Source organism: Mastigoproctus giganteus, chromosome 4 (assembly GCF_048544385.1).
Source record: "Mastigoproctus giganteus isolate SK-2022 chromosome 4, ASM4854438v1, whole genome shotgun sequence".
Classification (NCBI taxonomy): Eukaryota; Metazoa; Arthropoda; class Arachnida; order Uropygi; family Thelyphonidae; genus Mastigoproctus; species Mastigoproctus giganteus.
The window spans coordinates 166,190,174-166,214,129 of NC_143578.1; the positions used below are offsets into that span (position 1 = coordinate 166,190,174).

The following is a 23,956-nucleotide window of genomic DNA, read 5'->3' on the forward strand; positions in this document are numbered from 1 at the left end:
TTGTTCCGTTTACGATCAGATCAGAATTAGTCTTGTAAAAGAGGTGGTTGATTTATACAGAGGTAATGAACATAAATTGTTATCTAGTTGAGTATTTTCAGACATTTCAAGAGTTTGCCTGAAGAACTTTTCAGAAGAGAAGGCAGCTTAAAGTACCGATTGACAGTGATTAAGTGTAGCATTTCTTTCTTTACACTTCTTTTTTATCTAGGCTGTCATCGGCGTTTTTTTTTTTTTTTTTTTTTGGTGCTTCCTGGTGTCGGCAGCCAAGATGAGGGGAAGGTGACACCTATCGGTATTGCACTTCACCCGATGGGTATGAGGTTCGTGCATTGTGAACAAACAAGAAAAGTGACCAGGCTCTAGGGATTCGGGCACCGGGAAGCGATCGCCAATTTGGTGTTTGCTCACCGGTGGCACAGTGGGTCCTTTTTTTTTTTCTTTTTTTTTTAACTGTTGGTTGATGTTCTACTTGATACTGATCATACGGTGAAGATTGACTTTAAGTCTTGGTGCCACCATACATACATTAATCCTACATACAAAAATCCATAGTCATAATATGATTATGGATTTTCATCTAGAATACAAAATAATCGACCTCAGAGCACACATAATTTACAGGCAATATACAAAGAAATACAGCCTTAGTTGCAGTTGCTCCGAAAACCCTACTATAAGAACAATAAGGACCATATAGTTTATACGTAGCAAGCCCTTCATTGGACTTATTATTATTTTTATTCCTTTTGTATCGCTGATTTGGAGCAAATATTGTATTAATATAATTAATATTGTATTAGGTAACTAGTACTGTAGTGCATGGTAGTGGAATTGTACGGTTTTAATTGTAGTAAATAAGAGATTGATTGTTCTATTCACGAAAGGTGGGATTTTTTTTTTCTGTTTTAGCTAGCAAATTTTATTTTTGTTAAGGTTATGACTAATTTAAAACTCTGCAAATGTAATGGTGTAGCATAATACGTACCTACCCTTTCCTTTACCATCAGGGATCGAGGTTTTGGCATATTATAGCCCTAGTTGCTAATGCGCCATTAAAACCAAACACCAACCATCAGGGGTAAAGGGAAGAGTTTTTGCTATCGTAAAGGTGACCACAGTGGTCTCAGACAGTTTTTATGTTCTGTACAGTGGGACCAAATGATTATGTTACCAACAGCAAATTCTAAATGGGAGGCATTCAAGGAAATAATCGTGGAAGCTAGTAGGTTTTTCAACTGATTAAGAAATACTGTTCAAGTTTTAGGCATAAATGGATGTCAGATGAACTAATGAGACTCGTGGAAGAGAAAAAAATGAATGGGATGCATATAAATTATCAAGAGACAAAATCCTCTGGTAGAAATAAGCTAGTCTGTAATGAAATGCCAAAGGAGGTTAGGCAAGTGAAGGCATATTACGAGAAATCTTTGGCAAAGGTTTTTTTCCTGAATTTTTCCCTCCCTATTAAGATAAGGGTATTTTTTTACCTCTGTTCAACACGTTCATCTAAGAAATGAAAAACTTGAAGCTTTTATACATGTATTAATAACTTGAAAGGGACATATCATCGAAGTTTCTTGCGAAGACCGACTAACTGGTTAAAATAAATTTATAAAAATAAAAATGATATATACATAAGTACTATTCGTTACTAAATTACAATTATTCACAATGAAGGAGTCTATTTTATATACTGCAGGTCTTTTGAACTCAAGATTCGTATGGCACCTGAAGAGTCATTCTTCTTCATGTAAATCCTTCCATATTTTAACCATAAAAATTTGAAACTGTGAGTTTTTACTAATTGTTTTGTTTCCTAAAATAATTGCTTGAGGTGTGTTGTTAAGTGGTTATTTATGTAGATTGGAGCACTGCTGTTGTTCTGAAATACATCATTTGCTGTGAGTCGAATTTCCTTTGCCTTTCTCATCCATTTTTCCTTTACCACATGATTTCAAAATTTCACAATTAGTTTAGGCTTCTCATTTATTTTTTTGTTGTTAGGTTTGTAGTAGTGTTCCACTTCGTTATTGTGCTGTAGCTTTAATGCAAGCCCCAGCTGCTGAATAACATTCCCTAGGTCTTGGCCCGCTAATCCTGTTAATCCTACTATTTCTACATTATTTTCTAATAACTGTTGTTCTATCGAGTCAATCCGTGAGTTAAGTAGAATAGAATTCTCCTCATTTTTCTTGAAAGAAGCTTCCAGATCCACAGGTCTTTTATTGAGAGCAGCGTTGGAGTCCTGCAGCTTGTTTATGCTATTTTGTATTTTGTCGAAGGAATCTGAGACAAAAGCAATCGATTTTTTCATATCATCTACTTCTGTCTTGAGGTTTTCCATTTTCTTCCTTATTGGTACAATTTATGTTAGTAAATCCAATAAATATATTTTACTGTATAGTTTCCTTAGTACAGCTTCTGAATTTAGTGTGTTCACCTGCATTTGTCTAACCTCTAAGTCTTCATTTATGCCTGTTGTTGAATTCAGCAGTTCGTGAAAATCTTCCTCCGAATAGGAAATTTCACTTCTTTCTTCCCTGTCTTCTTTCCTGCACAATATACACCTCCACTACTGTTTCTTCAGCTTCGCCGTCCCTTTATAGGTTGCTTCTTTGAATGAGCATCGAAAATGATATCCATTGTTGCAGCCATGACATGTCATCTGTACCACGTGTAGAGGTAGATTGCACTTTTTGCATATATTTTGATTCATAATTGTAAATCTTTGGAGTAGTAAACACAATACGCTTTAGCTAATGCACTTGCACTAAATAAACAGCAAAAGAAAGGATTAGACAACTTACAAATGGCAAAGATTTCCCATTTTCTTTAAGAGCGTTGATATAGTAGACATGCTTACTCTAGAGTTAGCCCCTAATAATAATAATAATAATAATAATAATAATAATAATAATAATAATAAGGCCAATCCCCATTAGAAGAGGAATCTTTCAGGGAGATGCTCTGAGCACACTATGGTTTTGTCTAGCACTCAACCCGCTCTCCACGATGCTCAACGGCAGCAGATATGGATATAACCTCAGGAAGAAAGAACTTGTATACCCTCACCCACATGATGTACATGGATGACATCAAGCTCTACGTGGCAACCCAGAAGCAACTCCAGCAACTACACCGGATCACCGAAGAATTGAGCAAGGACATCAATGAGCAAGGAATTTGGTCTAGAAAAATGCAAGACCCACACACTGCACCAGGGAAAATTAGTTTGTCGAAACTACCAGCTGCTGACTGGTAAAGAGATCGAAGCTATAACAGAAGGAGAGACCTACAAATACCTAGGAACGATGCAGGATGAGTAGTTAGAACACGAAGAAATCACGAAGTGTCTGAACGAAAAATATCATCAAAGACTAAGAAGCCTGCTGAAAGCAAAAAAGAAGGGAGGGAATACTGTTAAAGCCATAAACATCTACGCAGCTCCAGTACTAACATACACATTAGGGTTCATAGATTGAACTAACACCGAGCTAGAAGATATCATGCGAAAGATAAGGACAATGATGACCAAGAGTCGTCAACACCACCCAAAGTCAGCAGTGGAGAGAATAACTATACCTTGGAAAGACTGAGGAAGAGATCTGATAGACCTCATAGAATAACAGAAAACAGTGATAGTTAACCTAAAGGATTACTTAGAGAACAACACAGCACCACTCCACCAGGCCATAAGGAAGGTAGATAAGTGGTATACCCCACTAAACCTAAGCGAGGAAACCCTTCCCGCCCAGACGGCACAAGAAACGAAATTAGAAAGCTGGGCAAAGAAGACACTCCATGGCAGACACTAGAATGATCTCGATCAAGATCATATCGATAACATTGCTTGCAATACATGGCTCACAAGCGGGATGCTCTTCCCCGCGACTAAAGGATTCATGCTGGCCATCCAAGACCAGGTAATCAACACCAGAAACTATAGAAAATACATTGCAAAGGAGCCCGAAATGTTAGATGACACATGTCGACGATGCCACCTGGCCTCAGAAACGATTCAACACATCGCCGCGGGGTGCAAGGTGATCACCCAGACTGAGTACTCTCACAGACGCGACCAGGTAGCCAGGATAATACATCAGAAGCTAGCGAGGAAATGCCAATTGACAAAAGAAAGTGTACCATCCTACAAGTACGAACCCCAGGCAGTACTAGAGACCCGAACCCACAAGCTGTACTGGGATCGCGCCATAATAACGGATAAGACAATCCCGCACAGCAGACCGGACATAACCCTTGTGGACAAGATGGAAAATGATACCTACCTGATTGACATAGCGTTGCCGAACACTAGCAATGTCCAGAAAACCCATGAGGAAAAAATTTGGAAGTACTCGAACCTGAGGCTTGAGATTAGCATTAGCATTAGTAGAGGCATTTGATACAAGAAAGCAAGCTTATTCAGCATCAGCCAAAAAAAAAAAAAAAAAAAAAAACCCATTTCCACTTCACCCCTCTGTTCGTTCAAAATACCTGTCCAGCTGAGCCTTAACCTTATTTAGGCTATCAACCTCCACGACAAGGGATGGAAGTCTGTTCCACCAACCAACCAACCACCCGCCGGCTAAAGGCAAATTTCCGCACGTCTATCCTACATCTGTCTTTCCTCAATTTGAATTTATGCCCTCTCAGGTGATTATTCTGAGCTAGAGGAAGAATCCCATCAGCATTGAGCATGCGCAAACCATTCAAGGCTTTATACACCTCTATCAGATCACCTCGCTGGTGCCTAATCTCCAGACACTGTAATTTGCAAAACTTAAGCCTTTCTTCGTAAGAGCACCCCTTTGTTCCATTCACTAATCTTGTTGCCCTTTTCTGTACTCGTTCCAGTAGCTCTACATCCTTCTTGAAATGAGGCCTCCAGACCTGTATACAGTACTCTAGGTGTGGCCTGACCATTGCCTTATACAAGGGAATAATCACCTCCTTATCCCTGCTGGAAGAATTCCTGTATATCATTGACAATACTCCATGAGCTACTCTTGCAGCCCGTCTGCACTGCTCAGAGAACTTCATATCTGCCTGCACAACCACCCCCAAGCCCCTTTCATTCTCTACCACTGTCAGTGTAGTACCACAGAGTTGATACGTTGCTCTGGAGTTGCTGTTTCCCATGTGTAGTACTTTACATTTGTCAATGTTAAACTTCATTTGCCACCCATCTGCTCAACCTTTCCAGATCCTATTGCAGAAGCATAGTGTCAATTGTGTCCTTGACAACCCTGCCAACCTTTGTATCGTCTGCAAACTTGGACATTAAGCTTGATATACCATCATCAATATCATTTATAAATACAGAAAACAATAATGGACCCAACACTGAGCCCTGAGGGACTCCACTAATAACATTAGTCCACAATGAGCAGTGTCCATTGATTACCACTCTCTGTCTTCTCCCCCTCAACCACCCCTTTATCCATAGCAGCAATTTGCCTCCAATGTCACACTGCTCCAATTTGTGTAGCAGTCTTCCATGTGCAACAGTATCAAAAGCCTTTATAAGATCCAAGTATATAATATCAAAGCTATTCCCTGCATCCAGTTCTTTTGTGACTGCATCATAGTATCCCATCAAATTGGTCAGGCAAGACTTCCCCTTAACAAAACCATGCTGTGTCCGAGCTATAACTGAAGTCTTGTCTAAATGTTCCTGCAGTGCTTCTTTAACCAGTGCCTCCATTAATTTTCCTACAACAGAAGTTAAACTCACAGGTCTATAATTACTTGTGTCAGCCTTTGATCCTCCTTTGTGAATTGGGGTTATTTGTTGTTGTTGTTATGGGTGTTTAATGGCGCATAAACTACTATGGCTATAATGCGCCTTTGGGGTTACATTTGCACATTTCCAGTCTATGGGTACCTCCCCTGAGTCCAAGGAAGCTCTCATAATTATGACCAACGGTTTGATTACTTCCTTTGCTGCCTCCTTTAATATAACTGGATAGATCCCATCCACCCCGGGTACCTTTCTTGTGTTTATCTTCAACAATTTCTCCTCCACTTTACTCCCAGTTATATCAAGATTCTGTAGCTTACTGCTAGAGTTGAATACACCTCTGGCATTCCCCTCGCTGAATAACTCCTCATGTGTGAATGTCGATGCAAAATATTCATTTAGTTTGTTAGCTACCTGAGCAGAATCAACAGTTGACCCATCAATATCAAGTGGACCAATCTGATTCATCCCCTTCCTTCTAGAGTTTACATAAGTAAAGAACTCTTTGCTGTTTTTCTTTGCATCCCTTGCCAAAGATTTCTCGTAATCTGCCCTCGCCTGCCTAACCTCCTTTGTAACCTGGTTACAGATCAACTTGTATCTATCATAGGCTTCTGTGTCACATGTTAATTTATATGTATCCCATGCATTTTTCTTCTCTGCCATATGCCTCATTAATTCATCTGACATCCATTTTGGCCTAAACCTTGAACAATATTTCTTAGTTGGTATGTAAAGTCTAGTAGCTTCCAAGATAAGTTCTTTGAATGCTTCCCATTTTGAATTTGCTATTGGTAACATCATCAGTTGGTCCCACTGTATAGAATTCAAATACTGTCTCAGTCCATCGTAGTCACCTTTACGGAAGCAATAACCCTTCCCTTTACCCCTAATGGTAGTTACCTCTTTGAGTAAATCCCACTTCAGCACACTGTGATCACTGCCACCTAGTGGTTCATTTATCTGCAGATTCATTTATCTGCAAATCAAGGAGATGTGGCATATGTAAGAAGTATCAACCATCCCAATCATCGTGTTGACAACTGGTATGGTACCAAAGACTCTACATAGCAGCCTAGCATTAATATGTCTCCCAGAGAACGCCTACAAGGAACTCCAGAAAGTCGGAATCCTGAACACCTGTAGGATATTATTATTATTATTATTATTATTATTATTATTATTATTATTATTATTATTATTATTATTATTAGCCATATAGTGCAAGGAAGCCAGAGGCTTATGCTGCACCAGCCAAAAAAAAAAATTCCTGAGTTACCCTGAGAGAGAGAGAGAGAGAGAGAGAATCAGAAGTAGAAAGGAATCACCAAGAAAGAGAAGAATGATGATATCCAGCTTCTCTTTCTTGGTGATTCCTTTCTACTTCTGATTCTCTCTCTCTCTCTCTCTCTCTCTCAGGGTAACTCAGGAATTTTTTTTTTTGGCTGGTGCAGCATAAGCCTCTGGCTTCCTTGCACTATATGGCTAATAATAATAATAATAATAATAATAATAATAATAATAATAATAATAATAATAATATCCTACAGGTGTGCAGGATTCCGACTTTCTGGAGTTCCTTGTAGTCGTTCTCTGGGAGACATATTAATGCTAGGCTGCTATGTAGAGTCTTTGGTACCATACCAGTTGTCAACACGATGATTGGGATGGTTGATACTTCTTACATATGCCACATCTCCTTGATCTGCAGATAAATGAATCTACAGATAAATGAACCACTAGGATAGTCAAATATTTCATTGACCGACAGTAACACCAGACATTACAACCACCCTGTGTACTTGGAACAGTACCCGTTACGGAGTAGAATCCCTCAATCAGGGAGAAATAATATAAGAGCAACAACAATAATAATAATAAAGTAGTATTAAAATTACTTATTAGTTAAGTGTATGTATTTTTTCTGAATTATTCTTCTGGATTATATATTTTTCATTTGTCACATAATTTGTTTTGTTGTCACAATAAAATGAAATTGAAAATGTTCTTTCTATGAGGCTCCCAAAACTCTTAAACGTTATAAGCCTCAGAGGCGCATTATACCCTCAAGGTGCCAATGGCAAAATTAGCATTAGCATTTGCATTAGTAGAGGCATTTGATGCAAGAAAGCAAGCTTATGGCTGATGCTGCATAATCTTGCTTTCTGGCATCAAATGGCTCTACTAATACTGATGCTAATTTTGTCTTTGGCACCTTGAGGGTATAATGCGCCTCTAGGGCTGATAAAGTTTAAGAACTGCTGCTATAAGTGTCCGTTAGTGTGCAAAGAAATTCACAGCATGAATTTCTTTGCACACTAGAGGGCTGTATACTACAATAAGACGTCTGTTAATCACGTGGTTTTTCCTGGATGTGTTGTCATTTGTGAGTTACTCATTTACAATTTTTCGTATTTCATATTTTTTTTTTTTTTTTTTGTGTCGTACTCTATTGCAAATATGCCAAAAAAGAGTAAAGCAAAATCAAATAAAAGAGAAGATACAGAAACTAATAAAACAGATGTGGGGAGGAAAATGCCACTTGAGGAGGAATTAACTAACCTAACTCTGGATCAAGGTGATCAGGATGACCTAATTGAAGAGCAAACGAATGACAATGATACTGGTTCTAACGACAACGTTGAAGTCGAATCTAATGAGGTTGAAAGAAATGATGGTAAGGTCATGATAATATTTTTACCATCTTTTTTTTTTTATCTCCCCTCTTTCCTTCTTAGAGTTCTTGGAGACCGGTTTTTTTCTTGAAGAAAAGGGCAGGATTTGTTTCAGATTATGTTAATTGTTCTCTCCCAACACAGTTTTTTGTTTCTTTGCTTTATTACTGAATGAAAAGATGAGGACCTCGATACAATCCGTATGCTTAATTTTTTATTTTTTTTAAGACACACACCACGTCTATTCATGATTTTGAAGAAACAGTTTAACGTCATCTCAGAATTCTTATTCACATATGGGAGAAAAGTACAAAACACTGAATAACAATCATTAAAATAAAATATACATACTAAGATATAATTCGAGAATTTACCCGAATATCTTTTACTCCATACTGGCAGATTTTAACTGCTGTTTGGAAGACATTGTGAATTTCAGTGAAAAAGTCTTTGCATTCTGAAGAGGATTTATATCCCAAAAGGTGTGATTAAAGATCTTCCTTCGCTAGACACCTGCCGGCTTGAATAATATTCTTCTCTTCATGATCGGAATCTCAAGTTTTTATGTAATTGACCTTCTTGTATTATTTTTCAGTCAAACTATTACTAATAATCACCTCCTCCCCCAAATGGGTGTACTCTAAAGTTAGGGTCTGTTGGCACCAGGGTTGTCCCCCATCTCCATGTAAAGGCCAGAGATTTAAAAGTGTATGGATATTGTTAAGAGTAGTGTCGTGTACCATTGTTCATTTAGCCATTGGACCGCTATTGGGGCCCACACTTGGCCCTGTGGAAGCAGACCAGGTACACCAGTATTTTAAGTAAGTACTCTGGCAAGTCCTGCCACCTAGTTTCCTGAGATTTCAGTGGCTAGGATCTAAAAAACGCTGTAGGTTAGAGGCCGAGAGGAATACTTGTACAATGGAATTTGAAAGTTTTAAATTTAGACTGTGGGGTTTACGCTGTGAAAGTGAATAGAGTAGGGGGAGACTGAAGGCTGTGGGGAGGAAACAGGAAGTAAGGGGTCGATAGAGGAGGTGATCCCTGTGATCAGTGGGGCAGGTCCTTGTCCCTAGGAGGAAAAGGGGGGAGACAGTGAAATCATCTCCTCCCTCCCAGGGAAGTGGAAAGAAAGTACCATGCAAGAGAGCACAGGCTGTACTGTAACTAGAGCTTTTGCCATCCAGGGTGGTCCCTGAGTTTGCCACCCCTTTCAATATACACCAAAATTATTACAAAAAGTCAAAATGATGTATAGGGAAATAAATTAAGACTTTATTTTTGAAGTAACACTTTAATTCCAACATTCTAAAATGTTATTTTTCTTGCATTTCAGTTAGCAAAGTCGTCAGTGACATTGTCGAAGTCTATGTCATCACTCAGTTGCTGTTCTATAGATCGTCGAAAATTAAATTGTCTCTCACGTGAAAAGTACCACCCGGGGCGCCCCCCCCCCCCTCTAGTTAGGCCACCGAGCACAGGTATAGGATTGCCTGTGATATTGGCAGCAGAGCTGCAGTGAGATCAAGTCCATGGTAGTTCTTCTAGTTTTTCTAAAGAGAAGTCAACTGCCAGAGCTGTCGGTCACTCCTGTGGCAAGTCCTGTCCTTGCAGTTCAGGCTGTTGAGGTTGCGGCTAGCAGTCTGTCTTCGAGTTTTTGGTTATAATCTTCTTCCATTTCAAGGAGAAGTTGTGGTTGGTGATGTTTTGTCCTTGGGTTGTCATAGTCAGGTGGCATATGCTCTTTTTCTCAGTGTGTGGCAATTTACGCCCTTCTCGCAAAGAGGTCCTGGGCGAATCGTAACGAAGCTTTATAATCTTGTTCTGTTTTGAGGAGAAATTCTTGTCATTTTGGAAGATATCTCACTTTTATAATCAGAATACATCTTACTTCCTTGTAGTTGGTATAGTCAAAGATAAGATGGTTTCAGTCTTCTATCTCTCCGCAAGTGCAATGTGGAGTGTACTATAAACTTTTCTCATACCTATATACAAAAATTTAGCTTGATTGAAAAATAATACATTTTTGCATCATTAAATATAAGGCAAGGTTGCCCCATCTGTACAAAAAAAAAAAAAGAAGAAAAATAAAGCATTTTCATGCCTCACATTGTCATTCAACATCGATCAATCAACATGATATGATATCAGTGAAAAATATTTATCATCAAAAGTTATCAAAAGCATTCAAAATTTCGACAGATTTCGGATGAGACAAATCATCCTTGCTACAACTCCTATGAATTTGAACATTATCTTGACATTTCACTGGCACAACGGCGCCTCCGTAGCCAGGTGGGAAGGAGCAGCAGTGCGTAGCACATGCTTCTTGATTAGACCGGGGTTCGAGCCCGTCACCACCAAATACGGACGATGCAGAAAGGTCAGGGAATGACCACCGCATATCCCAGAGCAATATGGCCTTAGTTGCTAATGCTCCTAAAAACCATTAGCATCAACTGGCACAACTTTTGAAATGCAAATTTATTAAGCTTAAAATAATAATTTAAAAAATGAGTAAACCTTTTTGTCTGTTCCTCTTCATAATGAACTGCAAAGCAGTATAACCGTTGTTCCGTGCTATTGCAATAATTGTTTCTTTAGACGTGTTTTTATACTGTGTAAACTCTTCTACACTATTAACCAATCTTTGTCATAATTTTCATAAAATTTACTTACTTGTATATTGCTTAACTGATAAAACAGTTGATGATTGAACATTCCACTTCATCTTGATAAAATACTCTGCTTTTAACCTCTAGAGGTATTATCCTTGAAATATCACAAGTTTATAAAGATATTTCTAAATTACAAGTATTGCTATTTATTTTTACTTTTTAACTTCATATCTTTGTCAGGGTAATTAATGAAGTTACTGTTTTATATCTCATGATTTTGAAATTTGTGGTGAAAAAATTTTTTTATATTTGTTTCTGAGCTAACGAAAACAAAGTTTTAATAAGTGGCATTCGAACACTAGCACAGTTATATAAACAGGTCTGATAGGGAAAAGTGATTCTTGTTTCCTTAGTGGCCACAATGCATTTTATTACATGTCATTCCAATGTTTGAGGGATGATGGCGGTTGCTGTCTTTGTAAACCACACTGTGTAACTAGTGGTGTCTACTTCAGAAATGGAATGTTCTTATAGACATAATTACCCATTGCTAAGAAAATGGAAAGTGGAGTAGTTATAGAAAGCAAATTTTCTACTTAACCTCTGGATGAGAATTTGAAGGACGGAAAAGTGACTTCAGATTTCGGTGATATTCAGGAAGTTTTCAAGATGTTTAACAAGTATCAGTATAATGCATCAACTGCATTAGAAAATGAGACAACTTTGTGATGTTTTTTAAGATATCAGAATTCTGTATACATCTCCTAAGTCACAGAAAGCATAAAGTTTACAATGAGTAGGACGGCCCATATTGTGAATTACATAAAAGTTACTGTAATAAGGATAAGTGTGTGAACTGTCACGATGCTGTTTATTATTGCGATGGACAAATTTGTTGATGGTTGTTACTGTGATGTAAGGTTATTTGTCCTGAAGTCATTATATCTAATCAACATACATCCCATTGTGTCAGCCAGCAGAAGATCCCCGAAGAGTTGCTGAAGGAGACTGAGAAATCAATCTGATTGCCGGACTTACTTACAACTGAACTGTTTTAAAAGAAGGTTCAGTTATGGTTGGTGTTAAGTTATCCATTACCAGTAAGGAAAATTTATTTTGATTTTAATTCACTGGAATCGTCAATGGTATGCAAAGCCTTATCTGTTACTGATTAAGTTCCTCATTTTGACAGTTGGGATTAGTGTTGTTCTGTGTCTCAGAGTTCTGAATATACCTTTCGGGACCATCAGATGTCTTGGTTACACAAAATAAAAGAACCTTATAAAAAAAAATAAGATGGATTTTATGAGTAAAGTTAATCGATTACTTATTCTTCAATATAAACAACAATAGTGTGCAATAATGTCATCTAATAATAAAATACTAATGCCTCTTTTTTTTTTTCAATAATATTTTGTTCCCAAACTTGGAGAGTCTAGTTCTTTTCAGCACACTTGGTAAATCAGTTGATTAATAAAAGCAATTTATGTATGCATTGATTAATAAAATCATTATATACATATTGCTTAATTACAGATTTTGTGAATATGTATAAAGAACCAATATACTGTATTGATATTGAAATAAAATTGTTGCCCATGTGTCTGCCAAAAAAACTAGTAACCCTGACTGTGATACAACAGGAGTGCATCCAGGATATTTCTTTGGTGGTTGAGAAGGGGATGTGGCTGAGGATCAGAACCAGTGCTTTGACTTAAGAGAAAATTATTTGATAGTCTGTTTGGGAAGGGGGAGAGCCTTAATAATAACTTGTTTGCAACTGTTGTAAGTGTAGGCAGAAAACAAAGTACTGTGGTAGGTTGGTTTGAAAGCCAGTTGTGATATGCTTTATTCTTTTCTTTGCTAATGCCTTAGGTTATTTGTTGTAAATTCAATAGTTAAATGAATGTAAGTTTAAGGCTTAATCATGAATAAAGGATTACATTCTTGCAATAATGATATTGATGCTACTGAAGCACGATTGATTGGGTTTGGTTGTGTTTAAAATTTTTGCCCAAGACAGTTATGCCCATGGGCTACCAGTATATTGTATGTTAGGTCCTTGAGACTTATCACAGACATTTTCTCAGGTATGACAAGCTAGAGCTTGCCACATGGGAGTCTAAAATGCTGATGGAACGAACTGATATTCAGATGGCACTCACTAGTCAACTGGACTGAATTTTGTAAGTCTGTGACAATCAAATCCTCTGCTTACAACTTTACAGTGGTGGGACTATTAGTAATCCTGGATGTACTAGTTCTGTGTGCAAGTCCTGGAACATTGCACCTAGCATAATGGAGATGACCACCCAGTTGTGAACCTGTGGAAGCAGGTTTCAAGCTGTCGTGTCCACACCACACAGAGCAATGCTCCGCTCTTTTCTACCAGGCAGTACTAGGTAGCTGACTCTCATTAACTGGTGTAAGTGGTGAAACCCATGTTTCACTGCTTCAGGGCAAAGTTCTGGCAATCCCCATCTCTTCTATCATGCAGTACGGTTGATGTCTAAAGTTATGATGGGCAACTTGGTGAGATCAAATTTTCCTTGTATTTCGAGGAAACAGCTCTAAAACTGTTTTCATAGGCTGCTGCTGGATAAGCTACCAGATGGAACCTATTGGTAACTCTCTAGGCAGCATCTAGATGAAATAGTGTTCAATCTTTCTTTCTCTACCCTGACAGCTAGTGACTGAATGGAGCCTGAGTAGTGTGTATTTAGGGGAGGGGTATTTTTGAGGCCATGTTGTCAAGGAGCTGGGTGTGTTCTTGCAGTGTGAATGCCATATTCAAAAATTTCATTATTTCGTATACCATATCCCCCTGCCTCAACTTTTACTTTATCTGGTGACTATTCATGAATATATCATGAATAGTCAAACTAATACAAGCTTAATGATGTCCATTTCCACCAACAGTTTACCGATCCCCACTTATTTTTCTGACAAAATCCTAGTCAACCACTGCTCATCTCAGTTCTAATTATTCTCTCTGTTTACTTTCACTTCAGAGGCAGCACTTGTGCATTCCTACACTCTGACATTCCCTGTCAAGGACTTACTAATTTCTGTTTTCCTCTTCTGGACCTCTGGCATAAAATCTTTCTACACCATTCTGCCAAATTTATTTGTTGCTTCTGTCATTCTTCCAATTGCACTAATCTCTGAATTTTTTTGACTTCCTTTCTTTGAAGCTAGACTTTTTCCAGTCCAACTTTCCTAAGAGTGAGGTAATTTATGTTGGCGATGTGAATGTTCATAACGCCAGCTGGCTTTAGTTTTCTAGTCACACAGACCACCCAGCTGGTCAAGATTCTGAGGATATTGCATTTACTAATGACCTCATATAGGTTGTTCATTTACTTAACAGAATGCCAGAAAATCTGAACAATACACCTAACACACACACTCTTGATCTTTTTCTCCCAAACAGCCCTTAAAAGTACATGGTCAAGGGAGTGGTCCTCTAGGCATCTCAGATCAGAACTCGGTGTCAGTCTCTTTTCCGATGGAGCCTTTTTCTTATGGCATTCTCAGCCTTGTGTTATTTTGTATTATAAGAATGTGATGTGGGATGATCTGCGAGATTTCTATTATTGTCTTTGGATATTACTGTTTTAGTTCTTCTGAAGTCAATGTTTGCTCAGATTGTATCAGTGAAATTATTCTTGTAGGGATGAAATCCTTTATTCCAGAATCCATCATAAATATTGTTATCTAACCTTGGTTTTCCAGTAAATATACTAAGGCTGTTCAGGATATCAGTATTGCATATTGCAGTTGACTTGCAACCAAATCTCCAGCTTCATTTTCTAGCTATACTAAAACTTGCAACACTTGTAAAGCAGTTATTAATCAATCCAAACTGGATTTTAAATAGGCTAAGAGTAGAAAGCTTTCCTTTTGTCAAAATGGTAGTCAAGCATTCTGGTCTGTTGTCAAGGCTGTTTGGCTGCAACTTTTATCCATCATGTTCCCACTCTGTTAAAACCTGATGGCTCTGTTGCCTCTTCAACTAAAGCAGATGTGCTAGCATTCTGCTTTTCTTCTAACTTATTGTTATTGACAATAACAATAAGTTAGAAGTTATTGACAGTCTTGATAAGTCACTTCCTACTATTCCTGACACACTCCACCCAATGCTTCCCATGGTCTTCCATTAGAAGGGTGTCAGAAAATTTTTGAATGGTCTTGATGCCGAGAAAACTCCAGGTCCTGAAGGCATTTTTCCACTTATTTTCAAAACCTGTTCTCCTATGCTTGCTCAAGAGTACAGGTTTTGAGAACAAGCGTTGCCTATTTACGCTTTCTTATTCTATTGGAATTTTTCTTTCTGCTTGGAAAGTTGCTTATATCTGGCTAGTTCCTGAAAAGGGTGTCAAAATCTCTCCAATCCAGTTATCCCAGAGTAATGGAGAAATACATTAATTGCCAACTCCTAAGCTATCTCAAAAACATCCATCTGGTCACTGATTGTTGATATAAGTTCTGTCATTGTCGATCCACTGGTGGTATAGTTCGTACCCTTACCTAGAAATTAAAGCTATAGAAAGGTGAAACTTCACAGGAACTTTAATCCTTTTCTATGTACTCTTCATGTATAGTTACACATTTCTCCCATCTTTGGATCAGTTGTTTAATGCCTTGATCATAGAAGTCTGCACTTTTTGATTGAAATCACAAACTTCATTGATGATTTCCTGAGACGAATCAAAGCAGCATCCATGCAATGCAGTTTGACATGTCTTTAGTCTCTAGATCATACTGGTACATCCAGCATTCGTCATTTGTAACCAACTGATCAAAAATGTTCTCAACATCTGCATTACGCAAATCCAACAGTTGGCAAGAATATTGCGTTCGACATTACTTCTGCAAAGGCATCAGCAGTCTTGGAACCCATTGTTCGGAGACCTTAAACACGTGCAGATGGTCATGTAAAATGCTGTGGCCATTTTACATGACCATTTAATTCCCACTGCATTTGCGATGAAATGAATTGTCACATGTCTGTCACTCAGCACCAGCTGCTCAACCTTTGCAACTGTCTCATTGTCTGTGGATGTTGATGGCTTTCATTCTCTTGGCTTGTCAAAGACACTTATACGACTGCACTGGAACTCCAGTTTTTACTTTTTTACAGGTTCATAGTATGGACAATTCTGCCCATACACAGATTTCGTTGATTTGTCAATTTCCTGAGCTTTCTTGCCCTGCAAGTGCAGAAACTTGATCACTGCTCGATACTCCACTTTATCAACCATAGCATCCTTCCTCAGATCCACCTCTGGGGGTAGGATCACCTACGGGAATGAAATTTTATATGTTATTGAATATGTAGACAACTTATATTAAAAACGGCATCTTCCTATTGATGTTTTATCTAGGTAAGGTTACAAACTTTTTGATACCCCCCTCATATTGGCTTATGTTACTCATCTATGGATAAATCAGTGGAACAGTTTGGCGAAACTTGCTCCTGGTATTTCTTGCTATAATGTGCCTTTGAAATGTCAAGATTTTGCGGATGCTAAGATTGTTTGGTATAAAGGTCTTCTAAAAAAAGCTCCCAGCTTATGGATTTCTGACTGTTTTTTGCAGTTGAGTATCCAGTTTCTTTCTCTGACTGCTCTCTGCCACTTGTGATGATGACTCTTTGTCTTCTTACTTTTCGAGTAATTTGGTGTTCCTCAAGATTCAGTTGTTTCTCCCACTTTTTTTTTCTTGTATATTAATGAACTTTTTCCACTGACTGGAAATCCTATCCATAGTTTTGATGATAACACATTGCATTCCACCTTCCAGGGTGAGAAGCCTTGCCTTGCCCTGCTCAAACAGCTTCATCTTCTTGAATGTCAACCACCAATTTCTTAAATGCTGATCTCCGATGGGTTGAAGATTACTTTCTTAATTTTAATCCTTCTAAAACTCAGTCCTCTGTTATTTCTTCCAAAAAAAAGAAGAGTATAGGAGTAAGTAAAGTAAAAAGTAAAGTGCAGCCATTATCAACCCACTGCAGGATGGAAGCCTCCTCAACAATTCATCCTGAGGAAAATGGACCATAATCTGCCACGCTGGTCCAGTGCGGGTTGGCAGATCGACCGTATCCAGCAGTCAGGAGCTTGAACCCCGGTCTACTCAAAGAGCGTGTGCTACTGCACTCCTGCTCCTGTCCACTTGGCTACAGAAGTATAGGAGTACTACTCCTATACTCTTCTTTGATGCTCAGATTTCTAGACAGGATTACATATTTCTATTACGTATTACCCTGACTTCTGACTCTCTTGGCATAGGCACATCATAAATATTGCATCATCTGCATCTAAAAAACTGTTTTTCTTTTTCTTTCTGCATTATTTTTCTTTTAAATAGCTATTCATTCTGTAAAAATCTCAGATATGCTCTCTGCCCTTCCATGAAATATGATTTCGCATTTGTGGTGGTGTACCTAAAACCCTCTCGGGTTCCTAGACTCCATTTAAATGAGAGTATTTAGCATTAGTAGAGGCATATAATGCAAGAAAGCAAGCTTATGCAGCATCAGCCAAAAAAAAAAAAAAAAGAAAAAAGAAAAAAAAAAAACCCACTTCCACTTCACCCCTCCGTTCGTTTGAAATACCTGTCCAGCTGAGCCTTAAATTTATTTAGGCTATCAACTTCCACGATAAGGGATGGAAGTCTGTTCCACCAACCAACTACCTGCTGGCTAAAGGCAAATTTCCGCACATCTATCCTACATCTATCTTTCCTCAATTTGAATTTATGCCCTCTCAGGTGATTATTCTGAGCAAGAGAGAGAATCCCATCAGCATTGAGCATGCTCAAACCATTCAAGGCTTTATACACCTCTATGAGATCACCTCGCTGGTGCCTAGTCTCCAGACACTGTAATTTGCAAAACTTAAACCTTTCTTCGTAAGAGTACCCCTTTGTTCCATTCACTAATCTTGTTGCCCTTCTCTGTACTTGTTCCAGCAGCTCTACATCCTTCTTGAAATGAGGCCTCCAGACCTGTATACAATACTCTAGGTGTGGCCTGACCATTGCCTTATACAAAGGGTACTAGGAAAGTTTTGCAATACAGCTTTGTTTATTTAATTTTTTCAAAGTACTTTCCTCTACATTCAATACACCTCTCCATCCTCCGAAACCAATCTTTAAACCAGTTCTGCCAAGTTTCACTAGGGAGTAAAGCACACTCGTTGTCCCAAGCCCGTAGAAGGTCCTCATCACTGGAAAACCGCCTCCCTTTTAGCTTCATTTTCACATGCGGGAACAGTGCAAAGTCACAGGGAGCAAGGTCTGGACTGTAGGGAGGGTGCTCGAGAAGTTTCAGTCCTGTCGTGGTCAAATATTCGGTGCAGGCTTTGGCGCGGTGAGCTCGAGCATTATCGTGATGGCGGTACCAGGTGTCCATTCTTGACTTTAGCCGCAGGTTCTTCATAGATCTAATGACTTTAGGCAGGCATTGTTCAGTATACCACTTAGCTGTGACTGTCTTCTGCGTGTCCAAAACGACACGTTCCACAATTCCACTCGATTTGAAAAATACAGCTATCATTTTCTTCTTTACAGATCGGGATTTTCTGACAATTACGGGTGTGTCGTCATCATCAAAGACCCAAACTTTGTTTTGAGCCTTGGTCGGCAGATCGTAATAGTACAGCCAAGTCTCGTCACCTGTCACGATGTTGTTCACATACCGAGATTGTCCCTTATCAAACTTTTTTAACATCTCCCGGCACCAAGTCACACGTCGTGTCATCTGCTCTTCAGTCAGTTGATGCGGCACCCAGAGAGAACAAAGTTTCTTCACGTGCAAATAATCTTGCAGAATCGAACGAATTGCTGGTGCATTTAGGCCCAAAGTATCCTCTATCTGTTGGTAGGTCACTCGCCTGTTTTCGTCAAGCATTTTCCTCACAGCAGTAACGTTTTCCTCCGTAACTGACGTTCGTGGCCTTCCCGGGCTCTCAGAATCCTCCAGAGTGAAATTTCCCCTTTGGAATTCTCTATACCACCTGAATATCGTTGTACGATGTGGACAATCATCATCTAGTGCAAGAGTCATTTCTTCTAAGCATTGGTCTATAGTTAAACCACGCACGAAATTATACCGCAAAACTGTCCTTCTCATTTCGTGACCACGATGCCATCGCAAGCACTTTACACTCTCACTACTAATGAATAACTGAGCCCATCGACTTGGCGTGGCGGCTACTATGCACGTATGAACATGTCTCAACATGCAGCAACAAGCAGCTTCCTGTGATTCATTGTTGCATCATATTGCAAAACTTTCCTAGTACCCTTTGTACAAGGGAATAATCACCTCCCTATCCCTGCTGGAAAAATTCCTGTATATCATTGACAATACTCCATGAGCTACTCTTGCAGCCCGTCTGCACTGCACAGAGAACTTCATAACCGCCTGCACAATTACCCCCAGGTCCTTTTCATTCACTACCACTGTCAGTTTAGTACCACAGAGTTGATACGTTGCTCTGGGGTTGCTGTTTCCCATATGTAGTACTTTACATTTGTCAATGTTAAACTTCATTTGCCACCTCTCAGCCCATCTGCTCAACCTTTCCAGATCCTGTTGCAGCAGCATAGTGTTAGTAATGTCCTTAACAACCCTGCAAACCTTTGTATCGTCTGCAAACTTGGACATTAAGCTTGATATAAGCTTGATATCATTAAGCTTGATATACCATCATCAATACCATTTATAAATACAGAAAACAATAAGGGACCCAACACTGAATCCTGAGGGACTCCACTAATAACATTAGTCCACGATGAGCAGTGTCCATTGATTACCACTCTCTGTCTTCTCCCCCTCAACCACCCCTTTATCCATACCAGCAATTTGCCTCCAATGCCACACTGCTCCAATTTGTGCAGCAGTCTTCCATGTGCAACAGTATCAAAAGCCTTTCTAAGATCCAAGTATATAATATCAAAGTTATTCCCTGCATCCAGTTCTTTTGTGACTGCATCATAGTATCCAATCAAATTGGTCAGGCAAGACTTCCCCTTAACAAAACCATGCTGTGTCCTAGCTATAACTGAAGTCTTGTCTAGATGATCCTGTAGTGCTTCTTTAACCAGTGCCTCCATTAATTTTCCTACAACAGAAGTTAAACTCACAGGTCTATAATTATTTGTGTCGGCCTTTGATCCTTCTTTGTGAATTGGCGTCACAGTTGCACATCTCCAGTTTGTGGGTACCTCCATTGAGTCCAAGGAAGCTCTCATAATTATGGCTAAGGGTTTGCTTACTTCCTTTGCTGCCTCCTTTAATATATCCACCCCAGGTGCCTTTCTTGTGTTTATCTTCAACAATTTCTCCTCCACTTTACTCTCAGTTATTATAAGATTCTCTAGCTTGCTGCCAGAGTTGAATACACCTCTGGCATTCCCCTCGTTGAATAACTCCTCATGTGTGAATGTCGATGCAAAATATTCATTTAGTTTGTTAGCTACCTGAGCAGGATCATCAACAGTTGACCCATTGATATCAAGTGGACCAATCTGATTCATCCCCTTCCTTGTAGAGTTTACATAAGTAAAGAACTCTTTGCTGTTTTTCTTTGTATCCCTTGCCAAAGATTTCTCGTAATCTGCCTTCGCCTGCCTAACCTCCTTTGTAACTTGGTTACAGATCAACTTGTATCTATCATAGGCTTCTGTGTCATGTGTTAATTTGTATGTATCCCATCCATGTTTCTTCTCTGCCATATGCCTCATCAGTTCATCTGACATCCATTTAGGCCTAACAATATTTAGACCTTGAACAATATTTCTTAGTTGGTATGTAAAGCCTAGTAGTTTCCGAGATAAATTCTTTGAATGCTTCCCATTTTGAATTTGCTGTTGGTAACATCTTCAGTTGGTCCCACTGTATAGAATTTAAATACTGTCTCAGACCATCTTAGTCGCCTTTACGAAAGCAATAACCCTTCCCTTTACCCCTGGTGGTAGTTACCTCTTTGAGTAAATCCCACTTCAGCACACTGTGATCACTGCCACTTAGTGGTTCCTTTATCTGCAGATTCTTAATGCATGAAGAATCACTACTGATAATCAAATCAAGAGTATTACTCCCTCTAGTTGCCTCCCGAACATGCTGATGTAGAAAACAATCATCCAATAAATCCACAAAAGCCTTGCTAGTGTGTGAGTGACCAACCCACAAATTCCAGTCAATATCTGGGAAATTAAAATTCCCTATTATAAGACTCTGATTTACTCGCCCACTCTATTTCCCTGTACAGTTTCTTATTATACTCATCTGAGTCATTAGGCCTATAGCACACTCCTACTCTCAATTTTGATCTCCTAATGCTTACGTCACACCAAACTGACACGACACTGCACTGTCCAGCAATGTCGACTGGCTTCACTTCCTAGGATTTTATGTGTTTTTTAACTAATAGCATAACCCCTCCTCCCTTCCTATCCTGTCTATCCTTTCTGTAGACATCGTACTCCCCAAATTCCGGTTCTTCATTCCTTATATCTGTGTGATACCACGTCTCTGATATCCCAACAATATCCACCTTTGATGTTTTGACAATACCTCAAATTCATCAAATTTATTTACCCAACTCCTAGCATCGGTGTACACGCAAGTATACATGCACCTGTTTCTATTCTTAGCTGCCCTAACACAACTCATGTGTTTACTTGTACCGCAGTGACTCCCAGCAGTCTCCGAGATATTCCGCATCTTGTTTTTCAGGCTTCTGCTCATTCCAATAGAAGCAGTGCAAGAATCACTTTCACCTCTGCCAGTGGCTACTGCTAATCTATTAGTCTTTGTATGCCTCCAAGCCAGCAGTTTTCCGACCCACCTAACACTGCCTCGATAGCATCAGCAAATATTCTTGCACCCTTTCTATTTAAGTGTATCCCATCTCTGTAGAAGCAGTCTCTCCTGTCAACAAATACAGTCCAGGCTGAAAAAAATTCTATCCCTTGGAGCTTGCACAGTCTTTCCAAGGCCGAATTGATCTACAAGGCTCTCATCATATACTCCCTCCTATCATGTCTGGGCAAAATTGCAGACACTTTTAAATTCAACCCTAATTCACTGCTTTTTTTCAATAGTGATCTGTTCTTTTTAAGTAATTCTGCCGGTCTCCTACTCTTGATATCATTTGTGCCAACGTGTACAACTATATCACCTTTTGTGCCCTTAAAAGATGATATCCGCTCTACAACGTCATTAACCTTTGCCCCTGGCAGACATACCCTGGTCCTGTTTCACTTTTTACAAAGCATGTTCCCCATTTCCCTGACAATAGAGTCACCAACAACTACTAGTTCCTGTGGGAGCAGCGCATTCTGCCTTGGGGGTTGTCGCTGTGTTGCATGATGAACAAGTGCAAGCTCTGGCGTTGATGTGGGGAGCTGAGAGTTTGATGGGCCCCTCAATTTAGTTCCTTCGAGGGCATCCAAATTGTCCTTCAAGCTCTCATATAGGCCCATAACAACGCTGAGTTGTTGCCTGATTTCTTTACACCCTTTGCATCGCGCACACACACACACACAAAGACATCCCCCATGGCAATATCATGTCCCGTACCTGATACACTCCACAAACATCATGCAAGCAGTGCATTTTAAAAGGCTGTGATTCAGAGGGCAACTGCCCCCCTCAGTTCTCCTCTGAGCCACAGCACTCCCATTATCTTGAGCCTTTTGCTTTGCTACTCTGGTCTGAGTCATGATTTCGATTAATTTCAGTAAAGTTACTTTCAGTAAGGTTACTTACTGAGCAGTAAGGTTAATAATGATCTCTCTCTTACAAAGTTTCTTCAGTCTCTGTCTCATACTTGTTTATGTTCCCATAGATACCTTCATGGAAACTGTTGTTTTGAATTGGCATCTCTATTCTCCCACTCTCTTCCAAACCTGTCCAAACACATGCTACAATCAGTTAAAATCCATTTAACAGTGTTTCCCAAACTTTTTAGTCATAGAACACTTTTCATCTAGCAATATATTTACAAAACACTTATATATTTACAGAACACTTTTCATCTTACAATATATTTATGAATCACAAGTTTAGAAGGAGCCAAAGAAGTGTTTGCTAATATTTTATTACGTATGACGCATTGTGCATCAGGGGTTCACAGTGTATCGTACAGAGTGCATGTGCTTTCCAACACATGTAACGCCAAAATTCAGATAACTGTCATCATACTTTCATTTTGGTCTTTTATTAGTTTGTTCCTGGTTTTTCACTTTGGATTTTTGGGAAACAAAAGGCTGCGATTGTTCATCTCCACTTTGAAGTGTGACAATATTGTGTTCATTTTCATCAACCACAGTTGCAATACTAGAAGTACTTGCTTTTCGTTTTAAAGTTCCTGTTTTAAACCACAAATCCATGGTGATTTGTTTTAATACTAATATTTCGGAATACTAATAGTTATCAAAAAAATTTATACAAGGAAGTGAGTTTAGCTATGATATCAGTTCGCTTCCCCCTCAACCTGTGTACTCCCGGCTAATTTGCATACGAATGGCATATTAGATAACTATATTGCTACTTTTTCATAGATGTCATTACCTCAATGCATACTTCTTTATGCAAAAGCCTGCCAAAATAAAGTGTTCCACTGTCTGTTTGATTACTAGTCTATGCCAGTATATTCATAACCGAAAAAAAAAAAAGTTAAAAATTATAATGATACAAAAGTGGTGTATGCTACAGATATCATCATCAGCCATTTTCAATCCACTGCAGGATGAAGGCCTCTCCAGCAACTTTCCAGTTCCTTCTGTTTTGAGCACTGGCCATCCATTTGCTACCCACAAACTCATGAATTTCATCTATCCATCTCTGCCTTTGTCTTCCAGGTTTTCTTCTAGCTCCTCTTGGATACCATTCTGTTATTTTCTTA

The 23,956-nt window shown here is 39.0% G+C and overlaps 1 protein-coding gene across 1 annotated transcript in view; it reads left to right on the forward strand.

Moving 5' to 3' along the window:
- Positions 1-8,215: 8,215 nt before the first annotated feature.
- LOC150087173 (ATP-binding cassette sub-family F member 1) overlaps positions 8,216-23,956 on the forward strand; it is a 276,369-nt gene continuing 260,628 nt past the window's right edge. Inside the window, exon 1 of the mRNA XM_090371867.1 lies at positions 8,216-8,420. Coding sequence (XP_090227993.1) covers positions 8,279-8,420 — 142 coding nt within the window. The 5' untranslated portion in view covers positions 8,216-8,278. The remainder of the gene's footprint in view (positions 8,421-23,956) is intronic.